Source organism: Nicotiana sylvestris, chromosome 6 (genome assembly GCF_000393655.2).
Source record: "Nicotiana sylvestris chromosome 6, ASM39365v2, whole genome shotgun sequence".
Classification (NCBI taxonomy): Eukaryota; Viridiplantae; Streptophyta; class Magnoliopsida; order Solanales; family Solanaceae; genus Nicotiana; species Nicotiana sylvestris.
In genome coordinates this window covers 97850386-97870699 of record NC_091062.1, presented here as the reverse complement: position 1 = coordinate 97870699, position 20314 = coordinate 97850386, and the positions used below count along the sequence as shown (strand labels likewise).

General features: G+C 37.9%; 1 protein-coding gene across 1 annotated transcript; it reads right to left on the bottom strand.

The window, feature by feature from the left end:
* Positions 1-2196: 2196 nt before the first annotated feature.
* On the bottom strand, positions 2197-11541 carry LOC104215174 (uncharacterized). The gene is made up of 6 exons (XM_009764924.2): positions 11331-11541; positions 10589-11172; positions 9673-9862; positions 9476-9540; positions 3382-3592; positions 2197-2891 (listed from the first exon to the last, which is right to left on the bottom strand). The coding sequence occupies exons 1-6, from the start codon at positions 11427-11429 to the stop codon at positions 2643-2645; spliced, it is 1398 nt and encodes a 465-aa protein (XP_009763226.1). The 5' UTR covers positions 11430-11541; the 3' UTR covers positions 2197-2642.
* Positions 11542-20314: the final 8773 nt, after the last annotated feature.

The following is a 20314-nucleotide window of genomic DNA, read 5'->3' as shown; positions in this document are numbered from 1 at the left end:
TCGTAAGCAGTGATCGCAGAAGTGGAGAGTGTGGTCATGGGCGAATTAGGATTTTTATAATATGAGTCTACTACTAAAGGTAGGAGAAAAAAAAAAGTAATTAAGTGGGATTTTATCCTTGCTCGTCTAAGAGAATAACTCAAGATTTAACCAAATGTACCATTTAGCCTCATTGAAATATGTTTTAACAATAAATAATATTAGACCAATTCTAAAAAAAAATATATACAAAATAACTAATTTGACGGAAAGGACATAAGTTCACCTGTCCCGTATATTTGTCTGTAAATCCGCCCATGAGTGTGGCAGTAGCTCCTTTCCCAATGTCATCGCGGGTTCCCCACAAAACTCCCAAATTTTGGTTTGTCAGCAAAATTAGAGTTCGTTTGGACATATGAAAATTTTCCTTTTTTTCAATATTTTTCAAAATAGTGTTTGGTTATCAATATCTTATATTTTTTTCAATCTCACTTGAAAATGCATTTTTAAATTTGAAAAACTAATGAAAGCCAGTTCTTCAATTGAAAATTGGAAGGTTGCTATTTTTTAGTTTCACAAATTTACCTTATATTTTTAAAATTTATAATAAGACCCCATCAGTTACCTAAATAACCATCAACTACCCACTTTTCTTTCCATAAAGTTAGAAACACAAAACGCAACCAGCAGGTCATCTTCTTTCAGACGAGAATTCTGTGATAGGGTAACTTGATTTAAGGTTTTATTTTCCTTTTTGCTCTTATGTGTGTGCCTTCAATATTACTTATAAAGCTTATATTCAGTTGTTATGCACTCTAAAGATGAAAGCTTTCATATGCGATTGATTATTCTATTATTGTTGTATTGTAGAAACATAAAAGAATGAGTAAATCAAATTGGGGTGGTTTTGATATTTTTTTATAAATTGTGGGGTATAAATTATGTTTCATGGTTTTTAAAAAAAGATATCCAAATATATTGCAAAAATTATACCCAACACAACTTCATCTTCAATTCAAATTTTAGTGATTTTTTTTTTTTTTTGACATTCATATCCAAACGCCTACTTAGAAACGCTACAACTGCAAAAGTACCGGTAGAGGACCAACAATTTAACAAACTTCCGAAGGACGCATTTGACTGAAAAAATCCTGCATTTATTTTGTATTTTCGGATTTCATTTAACAATTATTGCAATTTTATATGGTTAATAAGGGTTTAAATAAATAAACATGCTTAGCATTTTATTCTTTTTCCTTTTACACTTTAAACAAACTGAATTTAGTCAAAATATTTAATATTTTAAAAAATAAAACATATTTTAAAAATAATTACTCTTTAATTCAAATAAATTGGAATTGGCTATAAGCATTCTCACGGTTCATGTTTTGCATTAAGTGTAACTCAAGTCAGCATCACAGAAAATAAAAAATAAGTTAAATATATATATATATATATATAACCATGTAGTAGCCTTTTTTTTAAAAGGATAGAAGATGCCTGGGCAACGCCAATCCAGAAATTTGTCACGATACAAACTACCACAAGCCTTTTTCCACTACTTTTTGAAGAAATCCCTGTTTTTTTCTCGTTCATTAATCACCATTGCAAGACAACAAAAAAGAGTTGCTTGTGACCCAACCTACTACAGTTGCCACTAACATTGCTTTTTGGGCTGTTGGCCACGTCATTTTTCTTACTCAAAATTAGGCAAATATTGGTAACGCCTTGATGGCTCATTTCATGCCTTAGTTTCTTTCCTTTTTCCTTATCCCACAATCACAAGACTACAATATCCCACGTAACAATGAATTAAACCCTTCACCCCTCTCCTTCCCAGTCAAGAAAAGGTAATAAAAAGAAAAGACACACAAGCAAAAAAAAGATATTCTCATTGTAGGAAGGTGAGGAAGAACACGCTTTTGACCTATATAACTTAAATCTTTTTAACTAATCTAGGAGTACTAGTCACGAATTGAACTAAATTAAGTTTGTCGTGTATGATCTTTTCCTTGATATGCATTAGTACAAAATTGAATGAGTGTTTAACATCATTAGTAAATTAACTTAATTGACTAATTGATGCGTTTACTGATCGTAGGCATTTAGAACATATTCATATTTTTATAAGAAAATTCTCCCAAAACCACTCGCATCAAAGGGGGAATTATCCCAACGAAATTTTGAGAATGAACATTTACAAGAAGCAACACCACAGAATGAAATGGAAATATATTTCCCTTAGAAAGAGAATATGCTTCACAGTTCACACTTCCCTTCTCTCACAAATGATCAATAAGCTTAACGTCTAATCTTTACAATACGTACTCCAGCCCGTCTGACCATTCCGATAACACCTGCGTCTTCTCTCTTCAATGCAGAAATCAAATGTCTGAGACTTGCTTGGAGAAGGCTATAGAATATGTAATGATATAAAATCTCTTTCTTTTACAATGGTTTATTCTAAAGTGAAGTTGAAATTTTCCTGTAAAGAGAGGGAAGGAAAACCGACTACGTGTGTTTTTCATCTTCTACAATTTCCTATTCGTTTCTAGGTAGACAGTGGCCGACTAGACTAGACGCAATGGGTTTCATACATCTAGCTTGGACTGTTTATGTGCGTGAAAAAAGAATATAGATTTAGTTGACTGATTGTAGAATTTCTATCTCGAAAGTGAGCAAGGACTTCCAGGTGAAGGGAATGCAATGGATCTTTTGAGGAATTGTTTTTGCTTGTCATCAGCAAAACAAAGCACTGAATCAATACAAATCTCAAGAGCAGAGGGGGGTTGAACAGGAACAAAGTCCTGCAGCTTTGCATACTCTGAAATCAAGTGATACATGTAATCATATATCCGATCAATACTCAAACTTTCCATGAAGTCTTGTCCTGCTTTTCCAATGGCTTCGGCCTATTCAACAAAACATTTCACGGAAAACAAGTATAAAGATATTGGTAAATAAAAGAGTCAAACGATAACCACAACCAATTTAATAGCCTGTTTGGTCAGCCTACAAGTTTGCTAGTCCTGCTTGACCTGCCCTTCGTCATGGGCATCACATTCATTCCACCCTCCCCTCCTCCCCCTGGACTCAGGTTCCTCGCTGAAGTTTGCTCCACCATCATATTGAGGGAGCTTCGATTCTGATACTATATTTGTCATAACTCAAGGTCATGACACATATTGTTTGCTTTGGACCTAGTATTATCATGATCCAAGTCTATGACACGTATTGACCCAAAGCCGACAGGCCCAAAGCTGAAAATACATACCTAGGCTCAAACGGACCATGGGCTTGGGTCGTGTACTTTTCAGAACCATAACATCACTACCATTATCTGAGGCTCTCAGCATAGCAAAAAAGTAGCTACACTGACATAATCTTGGGGCGAAAACATACCTCTGATGGATTTGCATTACCCCAATCAACAGCAGCCTTTATTGAAGGGCATAATTCAAATGGAGGAATTGGCCAGTAATTTTTCTTTGGAATGAGACCACGACTAAAGAAATCCTGATACTGTGGGCTGATTATCAGGGGAAGAGAACCACATGCTAGAATATACTTCAAGCTCACTGACCATGCATATCCTTCTGCATAAATCTTGTACCTGCATTATTAACAATATAATAATTGAATATAAGGAATGCAATTTTCTCTACTTCATGGGAACTTTAAAAATCAACTATTGAACAATACCCTAGGGGTGCGACGCTCCATGAGATGAATTAAGAGCAATGTTGAATTCGAGATTTAAAGTCAATGAGTTTTACTCTTTACTATACGTGCCAAATTTTACCCGCCCCCCCTCCCCACTCGCACACACACAACATATATATAAATAAAAAATCCGAGTTCAATGTATTGAGATAGTGTATTGTATTTATCATTATGTTAACAATTAGTTAGGTGTGTATTAGCATAGCTTTAGATAGTTAGTATTGGGTCCCACATGTAATATGTATATATACTCAGTTGAGTTTCTAATACAAGTTAGTTCATTCTCACACTTAACCGACTCTTCTTTCTCCTCTGTTTCCCTTGTTTTCCTTCAAGAACCCTCTGTGGTTCCACCATTGTAGCTCAAGCTTGAGCTCTACTCCTCTAATGGCTTTGCATCTTTACATGGTATCAGAGCGAGGTATTCTACTCGCCATTCTCTCCAATCTCTCTTAGTTCTTTTTAGATTCTAGAACCACAATCACGATCTCCGTCTTTTGCCCTAATTTTTCTCAATCCGATATTCTCTTCTTCTCGTTCCTTTTCTTTTCGACAAATTGATACTGCTTTCTCATGGCTAACCTTGATCCAAACAATGATTCTGGAATTGAATCGACTGATTCAACTCATGTCGCCGGTATTGATCCCGAAGTCAACCTAGCTGCCCTTTTTACATGCATCCATCGGATAATCCTGGTACGATGTTGGTGACGACTCTGTTCAATGGCATTGGATACCGATCCTGGAGAAGAAGCGTTCTTTGAGCCCTCTCAGTCAAAAATAAAGTAAGATTCATCACTAGCGAGTACAAACGACCAGACCTAGATTCCCCGGAATTTCGTCAATGGTAAAGGTGCGACGATATAGTAACCTCATGGATCCTGAATTCTCTGTGTAAGGAAATCGCTAATAGTGTTGAGTATGCTAATAATGCTTTTGAACTTTGGAGAGAGTTGGAAGATAGGTACGACCAAACTAACGGTACCAAATTGTATCAAATCCAAAAGGAAATCAATGATCTAGCTTAGGGAACCCTTAATGTTACTGATATTATACGAAAATGAAGAAGCTTTGGGAAGAATTAAGCACGATAAATGCCAAGTCACAGTGTAGTTGTCAATTCACTTGTGGGGCTAAGGAGAATATGCACAAGGCTGAACAAGATAAAAGATTCATTCAGTTTCTCATGGGTCTGAACAAAGTGTACACCACAGTGCGAGGTAGTATAGTCATGATGAATCCACTGCTTTCCATGGCACATGCCTTCTCCTTGTTAATTCAGGAAGAAAAACAGCGAGAAGTGAAGCCACATAATCAACTCATGCTCGACTCTGCTTCTTTGAATGCTAATGTAACTTCACACAACAACTTCAACAACAAAACACCTGTACATAACAATTTCAAAACCAACTACTCTCCAAACAATTCCTCCACGAGTACTAGACCTCGCCCCTTCTGTGATTACTACAAATGTGCTGGCCATACTAGAGAGAAATGCTTCAAACTCCATGGCTATCCGCAGGATTTGAATCAAAATCCCAAGTACAATAAGGGGAAAAGGACTGCAACTAATGTACACAGTTCTCCACTCGATTCTTTTTCTATGAAAGGTGAAGAAACACAGACTCAAGGTAACAATTCCAATGTGAGTCTCACTAAGGAGTAGTATGGGCAGTTGGTGACTTTGCTTCAACACTTTCAGACCAGCACTGGAGGAGATAGTTCAGACAATAATGTGACTGGTGGAGCTGTGAACTTCGCAGGTATTTTTGCCTGCTCTGCTTTTGTCCTTTCTGTTGATTATGGCCTACTTTCATGTAAATGCTTTAAATCAAGGGCTGACATTTGGATCCTAGACTCTGGGGCTTCTAATCATATGATCTTCAATAAATCTTTACTCAGTCATATTAAAACCCTAGCATACCCTATGTTAATCACACTGCCAAACGGCTATAGAGTTAAAGTCACAGAAATTGGAACTGCCACATTAGCACCAAACATTGTTCTACATAGAGTCCTATTTGTTCCATCCTTCAAGTACAATCTTATTCAATTCACTCTTTAGCTTCTCAACTTAAAGGTTTGATTGCTTTCTCTGATTTTCTTTGTCTTCTGCAGGCCCCTACAATGAAGAGGCCTCTGGAGATTGGTAAGGTCAAAGATGGCTTGTACCTTATATGTTCAAGCTGTCTGAAGAATTCATGTTCTGCTACATATACCTCTTAACCTGTTTCCTATTCTGTTTTGTCTAGTTCTTCTGATGTAAATAGTTTGCAACTGTCAGCATTCTACATCATCTGTAAATGTTTCCATTTACAATTCACAGTCTTTTGTAAATAATTCCATCAGTAATAAAACTTAGTGCATTTCTTCAAATTCTCTTTTGTCTAACAAGAATCAAGATGATTTGTTGTGGCATTACAGATCAGGCCATGTGCCCTTTATCAAAATGAGGGGGATATCTTCTATCCTTGTTCAATTCTCAACTAAACAACCTTTCCTCTGCTCCATTTGTCCTATGGTTAGACAACCAAGACTTTCTTTTCCCCATAGGACTAGCACTACTACTTCCATTTTTGAACTCCTTCATGCAGACCTCTGGGGACCCTACCACATTGCTACTCATTTTCTCACCTTAGTGGATGATTATAGCATGACCACTTGGACTCACCTCTTGAGTAGCAAGAACAATGTCTTGCAAATCATCAAAAATTTTATATCCTTAGTTGAAACCCACTTCAATTCCACTGTCAAGTACCTTAGATCTGATAATGGTTCAGAATTCGTCAACATGGAAGCCTTGTCATTCTTTCAGTCTAAAAGAATAGTTCATCAAAAAACACGTCCCTATACTCCCCAATAAAATGGAGTTGTGGAGAGGAAACATAAATACCTCCTGGAAACTACCAGGGCACTCCCTTTTCAGTCCAAGTTGCCTTTACAATACTGGGGTGAATGTGTATTGGCTGCAACACACATTATAAACAGACTTCCCACCACTTACCTAAAGAATAAATGCCCAATTGAGATCCTCTATAATAAAGCACCAACATATTCTCATTTGAGAAGTTTTGGATGCTTATGTTTTCCTACCATACCTAAAGTCCATAGAGACAAATTTGAACCTAGGACCATTCGCCATGTCTTTGTGGGGTATCCTTATGAAACTAAAGGGTACAAAATTTTAAATCTGGCCACCAAAAAGATTCATGTTTCTAGAGATGTAATCTTCCATGAGTACATCTTCCCCTTTGCTATCCTACCTACTTCCTCATCTTCTTTTTCATTAGTACTCAATTCTGCTCCTTGCACAGTAGATATGCCACCTCCTACAACACACCCAAATGACTGTGACTGTGTGTCTAAACTACTACCAGATTCAGTTCACTTCTCCAATGTGCCCTCACCTGTGACAATATCACCTCCCAGTTGTCCATTTTCTCCAGAATCTCCTATAATTCCTCCACCACCTCACATTCAGGGAAATTATGAACCTAGAAGGTCTACTAGAGAACATCATTTACCTGTTCATCTAAAAGACTATGTATACTCTTTACCCAACTTATACCCTACTGCTCATCCTTTTTCTAATCCAACTACTCTTGCTACTACATCCAATCAGATTCTTCCTTTTCTCTCAATGCTTTTTTCTCCAAACATCATCATATCTCCTTCACCTCATTAGTTCCTGATAGTCAGCAACTTGTTCAAAGTGTTTGCCATGATAGTAAACCAAAATCTTATGCAGAAGCAGCCTTGAATCCTGCTTGGCAAGCAACTATGTCACTAGAGTTTGAAGCTCTTCATGCCAACCACACTTGGGACCTAGTTCCCTTACCTCCAGGGAAGAAACTCATAGGCTGTCGATGGGTATACAAGGTCAAACACAAAGGTGATAGTAGTATTGAGAGGTTCAAGGCCAGGCTTGTAGTAAAAGGGTATACACAACAGGCTGGTGTTGATTACACTGAGACTTTCTCACCTATTGTAAAAATGACAACTATTAGAGCACTTATAGCAACTGCAATGAAGAAGCATTGGGGTATCTTCCAACTTGATGTCAATAATGCCTTTCTTCATGGGATTTACATGATGAAGTGTATATGGACCTGCCTCCTGGTCTGTTGGTTGACACACCTGGCCTAGTATGTAAGCTGCACAAATAATTGTATAGCTTGAAACAAGCTAGTCGACAGTGGTATAACAAGTTGGCCGAGGCATTGTGTTCCAAGGGCTATGTACATTCCCTCAATGATTACTCTTTGTTTTACAAGAAATCTGACTCCTCTGCTATATATATTGCTGTCTATGTAGATGATGTAATTGTCACAGGGAATAATCCAGAAGAAATCAACTGTTTGAAGGTTTTTCTACATGCTCAGTTCAAGATCAAGGACTTGGGTCGACTGCATTATTTCCTGGGTTTAGAGGTCCTCTACAAGGAGGATGGTGTGATAATCTCTCAGAGAAAATTTGCTCTTGACCTACTGAAGGAGTATGAATGCCTTTATTTGGTGCCTTCAGCTCACCATTGGATCCTGCAGTCAAACTTCAAGCCAAGGAAGGTACACCCTTAGCAGACCCTTCTGTTTATAGAACCTTGATAGGCAAGCTGAACTTCCTAACAAATACAAGGCTGGACATTGCCTATAGTGTCCAACACCTTAGTCAGTTCATGCAAGATCCCAGGGAACCTCACCTCAAGGCTGCTTATCACTTACTTAGATATCTGAAAGCTGATCCTACTCTTGGAATCTCCTTGTCTGCAAATCCAGATTACACAGTTAGAGGGTATTGTGACTCTGATTGGGCTGCCTGCCCAGATTCTAGGAAGTCTGTCAGTGGATATCTAGTATTACTTGGTGACAATCCCATTAGTTGGAAGTCTAAGAAGCAAGCTACCATCCCTCTTTCTTCTGCTGAAGCAGAGTATAGAGCCCTGAGAAATGTAGTTGGAGAACTGGTGTGGCTGTGCAGACTGTTTACTAAGCTTACTGTTCCTTTTCTTTCCCCTGTCACAGTGTTATGTGACAGCCAATCAGCTCTACACACAGCTCGTAATCCTGTTTTCCACGAGCGGACCAAACATATTGAAGTAGACTGTCACTTTATGAGAGACAAATTGCAAGAAGGGCTGGTTTCCCTTCATCATGTTGGGACTGATAATCAACTGGCTGATGTTTTAACCAAAGCACTTACTGGAGTCAAGCATGTAGCAGTGATGAGCAAGTTGGCTGTGACATCTTAACCTCCAACTTGGGGGGGGGGGGTTATTGAGATAGTGTATTGTATTTATCATTATGTTAACAATTAGTTAGGTGTGTATTAGCATAGCTTTAGATAGTTAGTATTGGGTCCCACATGTAATATATATATATATATATATATACTCCGTTGAGTTTCTAATACAAGTTAGTTCATTCTCACACTTAACCGACTCTTCTTTCTCCTCTGTTTCCCCTGTTCTCCTTCGAGAACCTTCTGTGGTTCCACCATTGTAGCTCAAGCTTGAGCTCTACTCCTCTAATGGCTTTGCATCTTTACACAATGGAATAGGTCGACCAACTACCAAAGTAGAGATAGAATAAAGGCATTAATGAACTATTGCAACATGGAATTTTAGAACAATATGACAAGCAAATTATTAAGATTGATCCTAGAAAGTCTCAACATCAACCAAGAAATCTTTGGTACCTCAAATTAAAATACCAAGCATGTCAGGATCCAAAACTTGAATTCTCAAATTGACAACCCAAGAATGTTGCAAGCTCACCTATGATTACATTGCTTTGATAGCTTGGACTTCTCAAATCCAACCTTTGCTTCTTCTGCCCAATCCTATATCCATATCATAATGTACAATTTGTAGTTAAGAAAACAAAGGGATTCACAGAAAAAATGAAACAAAAATAGAAAACAAGTACTAGTAGTTATAACGAATCTATAAGAATAAAATGTCTAGTCATGAACCTGGCGCATAATTTGTGCTCTCCACATTTGAGTGTCATTGCAATTGAGCAATTCTGTGCGAATCGGAGAAACAACATCTGGATTTCCTTTCCAGTATGCTACCGGGATCTTCCTTATCCAACTTCGAGATTTTGAACCCTCTTTGATGCTTTTAAATTCTTCTTCCCATGGTCTTATGTTTATTTCCGACCTGAAAAGTAATCACCCAACATATAAATTGAAACAGAGGAAATATAATTTATGGGATGAGAAAGAAACACAATTTCCCACTGTTTCTAGATTAGTTCACTAATAATTCAGCATGTGTTAGAGGTTTAAGTTAACATAAAGGGTGCACACTACAACACTAGCCAATATTTTATTTTGGGAACCTTCATATGAGTTTGTTTTTCTATTAATCCAATATAAAGGTTCTAAATTAGCTCGTGAATACGAAGGATAAATACCAATAACCTGAAGACGCAACTCGCTATATCAGCAGTAGTTCAACCAAAACAAATCATTTTATAATAATCCATTTCTAATAATGTTAGAAAAGCATTAACCTAAAATAAGCGCACCTTGTATATACTAACTTAAGCTATGGTTGTGGCGGACATAGTATGGATTCTGCAGTTTCGACATAATTCACTGCTTTTGGTTCAATCTTATGTGTGCGCGTGAAAAATAAGTGTGGATAAAATCAGATATTATGTATTTCAAAATTTTCAGTTTCAATTCAAAACTCGTGGTGTCTAAATTATAAATCTGTCACAGCATTATAGACTTGTATGAAAATAGATGTGCAATGAAATGATATGATCCTATATGCTCCAAACATGTTAAACTCAACCATTTTCTACTTACAATGTTACAATATGTCAAAAAGTAAACAATTGTAGTTCGCATCTGAATAAAAGAAGCTTCAAATTCTTACCAGCCCCAGAAAGACCAATCTGGAAATGGTATATCAAAATGGTGCGGTGTGGTACAGTACCGAAACAAAGGCAAAGGCATTGAAGAATGTTCAGTTCGATTAATAATAGGCTTGTCCATGCAATCAAACATCAAATCAACATCTGGAACCTTTCCAGGATACCTCCTAAGTAACTGCAATATTCCCCAGATCGTGAACATAGCCCTACTCTGTACACAAGCATAGTAAAAATCTACAAATAATTTGCCACCAACTATAACAACTCTAAAAGCCGCAAACTTCTGTGCCTCCATTACATGGTTCATAGAAATCCTGGACTTGGTCCATGGTTCAAGGTCATAACGTATGCTCCTGAAAAATTCTGGGCAAGTTTTGGATTCAGAGGTTTTCGATTTGGATGCGGAATTGCTATTTTGAGGAATGGTGACATGACTCGGGCAGCTAAGATAAGAACATCCTATGATCTTGGAAGCCTTTGAAACAGTGGATTCTTCATCGAATGATTTTGCAGGAAATACATGCCACGGCGTTGGCTCTAAATTGTGACCCACGATGGTTTTTGTCTGAGAAATTAAGTTGTCAACCTAAGCATCACAAAAGAAAAAACAACGACAATAATAAGAATGCCATGCCATCATAAGTTAGAAAGAACGTTGTTATTTATAGAACGTCTCAAAAAAGAAACTGGTGCGGACACCACAGCTAACATAAACAAAAGTATATAGAGATGAAGGACGAGGACCTCGAAGAAGAGGAGAAGAGCGAGGAAGAGGAAAGCAAAGAAGATAACGTAGCGAGGAAGGAAAGATGGCCGGCGACTATGTCTAGAAAGTATCCCCATTGAATCTATGTAGCTTGTCTCAGATTGAATTGCTCAATTATATTCATGTCCATGATACTTAACTTTGAGTTAATTGTGATTAATTGATCTTTAATTTCTTTGCGCTTCTTGATCTCTGCTCTTTGCCTTTCTTTCTCACACGATAATTGTTGCATGGCTGAGGGATTGCCTCCCGTACACTACCAACGTGGAAAACCAACAGTATTTAAGGCCCCACAAATATAAAGTGTACTACATTATTATATAATATATATGATTTATATTTATATAATTATTAAAGAAGGATTTCAAATTTTAGCATTTCTTTTTAAATTTAGTAGAGGTAGGATTGAGTGAGTTAATTAGATATAAAAAAAATTCTCATTAAATTAAATAACATATTTACTTTCTCATCAACTCTATTTTTATTTCCTCTCTTTTTTCCTACAATTTTGCTTTCTAATTCAAAAAGCAAGTTCTTTTGTATCTATCAATTTAATTAAGAAATTCCCGAAGCAAGTCTCGCAAGGTTCAAAGCTCCATGAATATTGGGCTCACTCCTTTTCATTATCACTTAATACTATATCTTTATAAAGGGAAGAGTTCAATACCATGCCGTGCTCTCGCCACTAGATCAAAACCGTGTAGGGCTTTTTTTTATATCTCATTATTATATAAATTTTATGAAAGAAAGTTTAAGCGTCTTTTAATATATTATGGTTTTAGGTCATAGCAATGCCCCACGAACATTATATTCAACCAGCTTTATTCATATTTGGTAACTGAATGACCAATTTATTACATTTAATATTCTTTGTCATTATAGTCTTCTCTTAATTTAGACTCTATAAAATTTGATTGAGAATATCACAGGTGGATAGATGGCTCAAGGGGAGGCTACTAACACCTTGCTTTAAACCTCAATTTTGAGGCCCCAAAATTTTGTAGTAAATTTTACAATTTATTTTAATTTAAACAATACTAAAGTTTACAAACAGAATTTAAAAGTATAGAAATTGTGTAAAAAGAAAAGAAAAAAAGACTTCTACTCCTAAACAATAAAAATATTTTAGAACTTTGAATTAAACTGCTTAGATCTTCATATTAGTAAATATAGTTTTATATAATAATATCAAAGATAATATATTGTAAATAGATGGCTAACATCTTAGTTATTTAAATTGCCCTCACTAATATTAATACTACTACTATGTGAAGCTAAAGGCTTTATGTCATTTAAGAATATTATATGTGATTCTAACTAAAAGAAAGTATAGCCTCTTATTAAAATTTACCTTAGGCCATTACTTTTATTGAGCCGCCCTTACTCACGCTTTCTCATTCCCGACTAGCTTGAACAATAATTGTCACGACGGTTTACATTCCCTCTAAATATTAGAAAGAGTTTAATTTTCTTTACATCCCACTAAATATTAGAAAGATTTTAATTTTCATGCTTTATGTTATTATGTCAGCTAAAAAATAATTCTAAATATCCATGAATAAAAGTGAAACTATACTAACTGATAATATGAAAATATTATGCATAATATAAGTTGGTACTTGAGGAGGCTCTTAGCTCATGATATTATCACGATCCAAATTTTTCTCCTTAAGATACCGTGTCGGCATCTAGTCTCTAAGACTAGGTAAGTCTAACAATTGCGAAATAACTGAAATAACGACTAAACTTCTATATATATATATATATATATATATATATATATATATATATATAACTGAGACTGCTGCTCGGCATGTACAAGTAAAATCAACAACTCTGAATAAAAACAACTCCCAAAACCTGGTAGTCACAAGCCACAAGCTCTAGGGGATGTACTAATAGTCTCTATACATCAGCATCTAAGAGAATAAAGAAAAGACAATATAGTAAGGATAGAGGGGGACTCCGAGGTCTGCGGATGCTAGCAGATACTCCTTGAAGTTTCCAAGCAGCAGTACACACTCTCCTAATATTGGGGTTGGTAGGATGTACCTAGGTCTGCACAAAAAGATGTGCAGAAGCGTAGTATTAGTACACCACAAACGTTACCCAATAAGTGCCAAGCTTAACCCCGGTAGAGTAGTGACGAGGTCAGGCCGGGGCCCTACTAGAATATAAGAAATAAGGCAGAAGGCGAAATAATAATAAAAATGGCAGGTTAATAAAACAAATAGGAATGTATGGAGCAGCAATATCACGGGGAAAAACAAGAGAGAATTGCAACACGTAATGAAAAGAACATCTTACAAGATAAGGAACAACAACAACAGCAAACAACACAGCAAAAGCGGGAAATCAACAGGGGGCTAAGACCGCCTCGCTGTCCCAAAAGTAAATATGCAACAGGGGCGCTCCCGAGTTACCGCCTCGTAGTCCCAAAAATAAATAGCTTACAACGGCACGATAGAAACCTCGTGCTACAATCTCACTCCGTAAGGAAGAAACCTCGTGCCAAATCACACTCCGCACGGAAAAAATCTCCTGCCAATAACCCAACAACCATCATAACAAGAATCACGAAAGTCAGCACGTAATAAATACAACAAAATGATATTACAAGCAAGAAAATCCTATAGTTAAAAAACAAACAAGTAATCAAGGAAAAACAGGTAATTCAACTAAGCATGTTGTATAAGTTGCAACTAAGAGATAAAACACATAGACATATGAAATTAGGCTAAACATGAAGACTACACGTGCTAGAATAACACATTTAAGATATAAAAAGGAAATTACTTAGCAAAGACCGGATTTTTCAATAGTTAGCCCGTGTACGCACTCGTCACCTCACGTACACGACACTCACATTATCATAAATTGTTACAATAGTACCAAATCCTAGGGGAATTTCCCCCACGCAAGGTTAGACAAGTCACTTACCTCAAACCAAGCTTAATTAGTCAATAAAAATGCCTTTCCCTCGACTTTCCAACTTTGAACGACCCAAATCTAGCCAAAATCAATTTACATGCTATAAATATAACTATAAGAAACTAATTTAATTAAGAAAATCAAGACTTTAACAAGAAATTAGAAAATCGCCCCAAAAGTCGACCCACACTCATGTTTTGGAATCGGGTAAAAGTCACAAGAAATTGAACACCCATTCAACCACGAGTTCACCCATATCAAAATTACTCAAATCCGATACCAAAATCTCGATCAAAACCTCAAAATTTGGTCTAAGAACTTTCCTCCATTTTTCACCCCAAATCATTAATTTAAAGATGAAATTAAAGACATAATCATAGAAATTAACCAAAACTAGGTAAGAATCACTTACCCCAAACTCCCACATGACAATTTCTCCAAGTATCACCTCCCATCGAGCTCCCAAATTAATTTTTGTATTATGAACTCAAAACCTCATTTTTGAACATTTAAATCTGCCCAGGCGTTTCCTTCTTCGTGAACGCGGAACTTGCCTCGCGTTCGTGAAGCAAAAAAAAGTTACAGCCCAAAAATCCTCTTACGCGACACAAGGTCTCTCTCGCGAATGATGCACACATGGCCCGACCTTTGCGAATGTGGTCATTCTTACGCGAACGCGAAGAACAACATCACCTGCCTCTCATGTACCCCTTCGCGAATGCGAAGGGAAAATTTCCAGTAGCACTCAACCTCCTCTACGCAAAAGCGGAAGCATCTTCGCAAATGCATAGAAGAAAACCAGACACCAACAAGTCTAAAGCTTCAGCCATCATCCAAGTCCAAATTCCAATCCGTTAATTATCCGAAATCCACCTAAACCTAGCAACAAGTCCCAAAATATTATACGAACTTAGTTGAGCCTTCAAATCACATCAAACAATGCAAAACCACGAATCGCACCCAATTCAAGCTTAATGAACTTTAGAACTTCTAACTTCTACATTCGACGGAAAACCTATCAAATCAAGTTCGATTGACCTCAAATTTTGCACACAAGTTATAATTGATATTATGGACCTACTCCAACTTCCAGAATCAGAATCAAAATCGATATCAAAAATTCCACTCCGGGTCAAACTTCCCAAAAATTATCAAATTTTCTAACTTTTTCCAATTGACGCTAAAATGACTTACGAACCTCCAATTCAAATCGGAACACACTCCTAAGACCAAAATCACCCTACGGAGCTATTGGAACCATCGAAACTCCATTCCAGAGTGGTCTTTACACAATTCAAACTATGATCATATTCCTAGAACTTAAACTCCAAATTTAGGGACTATGTATCCCATTTTACCCCGAAACCAAAACCAAACCTCCCAGCAAGTCAAGTAATATAAAATGAAACAAAGGGAGCAATAAATAAGGCTTCGGGGCTCCTACACTCAAAACGATCAACCGGGCCGTTACATCTTCCCCCTCTTAAAAAAATTATTCATCCTCGAACGAGTATAGAGACATACCTGGAGTGGTGAAAATATGAGGATAAAGGCTACACATATCATGCTCGGTCTCCCAAGTCGCCTCTTCCACCGGATGACCCCTCTACTGAACCTTCACTAAAACGATATTCTTCGACCTCATCTTTCGAACCTGCCTATCCAAGATGGCTATCGCCTCCTCAACATAAGACAAATCTTTGTCCAACTGGACTGAGCTGAAGTCTAACATTGGGACGGATCACCGTTATATTTCCAGAGCATAGAAACGTGGAATTCTAGATAAACTCTTGATAGATTGGGAGACAAAGCAAGCTCATAAGCAACCTCCCCAACTTGCCGCAACACCTCGAATGGGCCAATAAATCTTGAGCTCAACTCACCCTTCTCCCCGAACCTCATAACACTCTTTATGGGCGAAACCCGAAGCAAGACCCGCTCCTCAACCATGAATGCAACATCGCAAACCTTCTGATCCGTATAACTCTTCTATCTGGACTAGGTTGTACGAAGTCAATCCTGAATCACCTTAACCTTCTCCAAAGCATCCTGAACCAAGTCTGTACCCAATAGTCTAGCCTTTCCCGACGCAAACCAACCCACTGGAGACCAACACCGCCTACCATACAAAGCATCATATGAGGCCATCTGAATGCTCGATTGATAATTGTTGTAGGAAAACTCCGTGAGCGGTAATAAGTGATCCCAAGAATCACCAAAATTGATCACACACGCATGGAGCGTATTCTCCAATATCTGAATAGTGCACTCGGACTGCCCGTCCGTCTGAAGATGTAATGCCAGGCTCAACTCAACCTGAATACCTAACTCATGTTGTACGGCCCTCTAGAATCGCGATATAAATAGCGTACCCTAGTCAAAGATGATAGATACCGACATGTAATAACTAGGGATTCTAGTCTATTTTCTGCTCTTTTTTGCTTAAGTTTTGGATTAAAAGTGTGTACAAGTATTCTCGAAAGCTAACTTATTGTGCTTGTTTGCAATGTTTGGTCAAAAAGAGACAAGAAAGTCAAAACCAACTCATAAAGGAGTGAAACCTGCACAAGTTCAAAGCTGAGTCACAAGGGGCGCTGACAGTGGAAAAATAGGCGCAGATGCGGAGGGTCCACCGCTGAGGCGGTTTTGTTTACGCTCTCAGCGGTGGCAAAGTTTAGAGAGCTGTATTTTGGGACTAACAAGTTACCGCTGTCCGCGGTGAAATTGCATGGCAGCGGTAGCTTTTGCGCGACCGCGGTGAAGTTACCGCCCTCAACAAAAACCAGATTCAGAGAACCAAAGTGGAGCTAAAAATTGAAGACCGCGGTCCTCGCTCGCTTTTCGCTGTCAGCGGAACCTCCGTAGGGGCTTTTTTGTCCGAAAAATTTAGCTGTGTATAAATAGTTCTTTTTCAGATTTTTAGGTCATCTGTTGTTTAGAGGAACACGTGAATAGTCGTTTTTAGCCTTTTTGATTAATTTTAGAGCTTGGTTAACCATTAATCTTACTTTCTTCTCTTGTAATTACTTTTTATGGGTTATATTTCATCTTAATCTTTTATTTCTTCTTTGATTAGGAGTAGCTAAACCCATTAGCTAGGGTTGTGGCACATCCCTAGTGTGTGTATTTAATAAGTCTTCTATTTTAGGGCTTAAATGTTTATGGGTGAATGATATTTGGCTTGATTTATGCTTTAAATGTTGAATTGGTTGTTGCAAATACTGCTTTGTGCCTTTTTGACTTAGGCTCTTCTTGAGAAAGAGAGACTAAGTCTAGGAAATTCAGGTCAACAAGAAATTAGGGTGCATTCAAGAGATTGATAGCCCCAATTAAAAGGGTTAAATCTAGAGATAGTAATACCCGACTTGAGCCAATTTTGCTTGCCTTGTTTGAACACCCAATTGGGCTTGAGAAAGCCAAATACGGCAAAGTCACTCAAACTACCGAGAGGTATAGAGTGAGTAGTTATGTGCAATGGCTATACCATGATCCCAATTATAGCAAATTTTCCCTAAGTTTTAGATCCCATTAGATACCCACCTAGGTGTAAGTCTCTTCCCTAGTGCCTTTAGACCAATTAAGAAAACCCTACAAAAATATCATACTTAGCTTATTTTCCTACATCATTAGTATTAAAGTAGAATAGTAAACAAACAAAGAATGATTGGAAGTGTAATTAAGAACATCACACATTACTAGATTAGATAGGAACCCAATTCCAAACATATCTTAGCTCTCTATGGATTCAATTCCGACCTTTCAGGTAAAAACTGCATCGACCTCTCTTGCCACTTTATAGTGGTATAGGGTTGGAACCGATTACTTTTTGGCGCCGTTGTCGGGGAGCTAAATGATTTTGGCTATCTATATAATTAGTTTTGTGTCTTGTTTTTCTTTCATTCTGTTACTAACTTGTGTGTGTCATCAATTCAGGTACAAAATAGCAAACAATAATACTCTTGGAAATGTTCTCCCGGGGGAGGAGGTTGATGATAATGGTGAAGATGAGGTGCCTCTAGTTCCTCAAGGTCAAAGAAGAGGCCGCCAAGCCAATGAAAATGTTCCAGACCCTCCCCCGCCTCCTCCAGGAGTCGCTCCTCGGGTGCTTCCAAATGAAGGATACGCAAGTGCAATTGTCCCACCCCGGATCCGGGCAGACAATTTCCAAATTACAAATGTGATGTTGACTTTATAGAGCAGCGAGGGTACTTCACAGGTGCTCCCCATCAGAATGCATATAAACATCTTAAAGGCTTTGTGGATACCTGTTGGGGAAGCAAATAGACCAATGTGTCGGAGGATGCACTGAGATTGAGATTGTTCCCTTTTTCACTTAGAGGGAAAGCTTTGAACTGGCTCGAAAGGATTCCCAACCATTCCATCACTACGTGGGATGAGTTGGCGGACAAGTTTATAGGTAAGTTTTTCTCGCCAGGGCATATGGCAACTTTGAAAGATGAGATTTTGGCCTTCAAACAGGAACCTAATGAACCACTTCGTGAGATCTGGGTGAGATATCGGACAATGGTGAAAGAATGTCTGAATAATGACATGACCGAAGCAATGATCCAGAAGACATTCTACCATGGCATTAATACGACCAATCAGTGTGTAGTGAACCAGCTATCAGGGGAAAATTTTATGAACACACCTTATGTTGAGGCATGTGAGATATTGGATGAGATGGTAGATACTTCCTCAGCTTGGCAAAGTCGAGCTAATGTGCCACAGGGTGATCCGACTATCATTCACTTGCATAAAGAGGTCCACGACCATGGCCAGGTAATTGCAGAGTTAACTACAACAATGAACCAATTGGCAAAAGCTCAATTGCAACAAGTTCAAGCGCCGAGACAAGTAAATGCTATGGAAGGTGTCAACATATTGGTCAACAAGAGGAGAAAAATAGGTCAACAAGGTCAAGATAGTCCGGATCAATATGAGTAGGGTAGTGGTGGTTTCAACCAAAATGACGGGTATGATGAGCAAAGTGAAGAAGTGCAGTACGTGAACAATTATCAAGGACAAAGGGGAAATGCTCCTAACCAACAATAGTGGAGATCCCAAGAAAATTAGGGGAATAAAAACCAACAAGGAAATAGCAACTAGGGGAACAACAATCAGAATTGGGGCAATCAGAACAACTAGGGCAACTAGAGTGACAATAACAACAATTGGGGAGGAAACAACAACCAAGGGGTTGGAATAATGGCAATCAAGGGAATCATGGGCAAGACTTTCAAAGATCTCCGATGTATCAACAACCAAACAATCCACCTCCATTTCCGTCCCAAGGTCCTAACTCATCAAACAATAAAATGGGAAGGATCGAGATGATGTTTGAACAAATGATGAAAAATAATGCCGACTCTGATGCTCAGTTGGCATCCCATAATGCTTCAATTCAAAATTTGGAGGTTCAACTTGGCCATATTTCACAATCTTTGAATACTCGACCTAATGAGGCTCTATCTAGTGATACGGTAGTAAACCTGAAGGGTGGGAACAACATCGGGCATGCAATGGCGGTGATCACTAGAAGCGGTCGAAGTGGTGATGTGAATACCTCCAAGCAAAAGGAAGTTGTGAGTGATGAGGTTGAAGTGAAAGATGATGATGTTTATATAGTTGATTAGCAATTGAGTGAAGATAATTTGAATGCAGAAGTGAGGGTTGATATTCATGATAATGAGGTGGAGACTCAAAATGACGTGAATCAGTCTAGGGAACACATAATAGACATACCGAAAATGGTAGTTCCCAAGGCTAAGGCTCCCTTGCCAAGGCCTCCTCCACCTTACCCTTAAAGACTTGCAAAGCAAAAGAATAAAAACCAATTAAAGAAGTTTATTGAGATGATGAAAAGCTTGTCGATCAATGTTCCTTTGGTGGAAGCTCTTGAGCAAATGCTGGGTTACGCCAAGTTCATGAAAGACTTGGTGACTAAAAAGAGATCCATGGATTATGAGACAATCAAAATGACTCATCAAGTAAGTGCAATTGTACAATCGATGGCTCCAAATCTTGAATA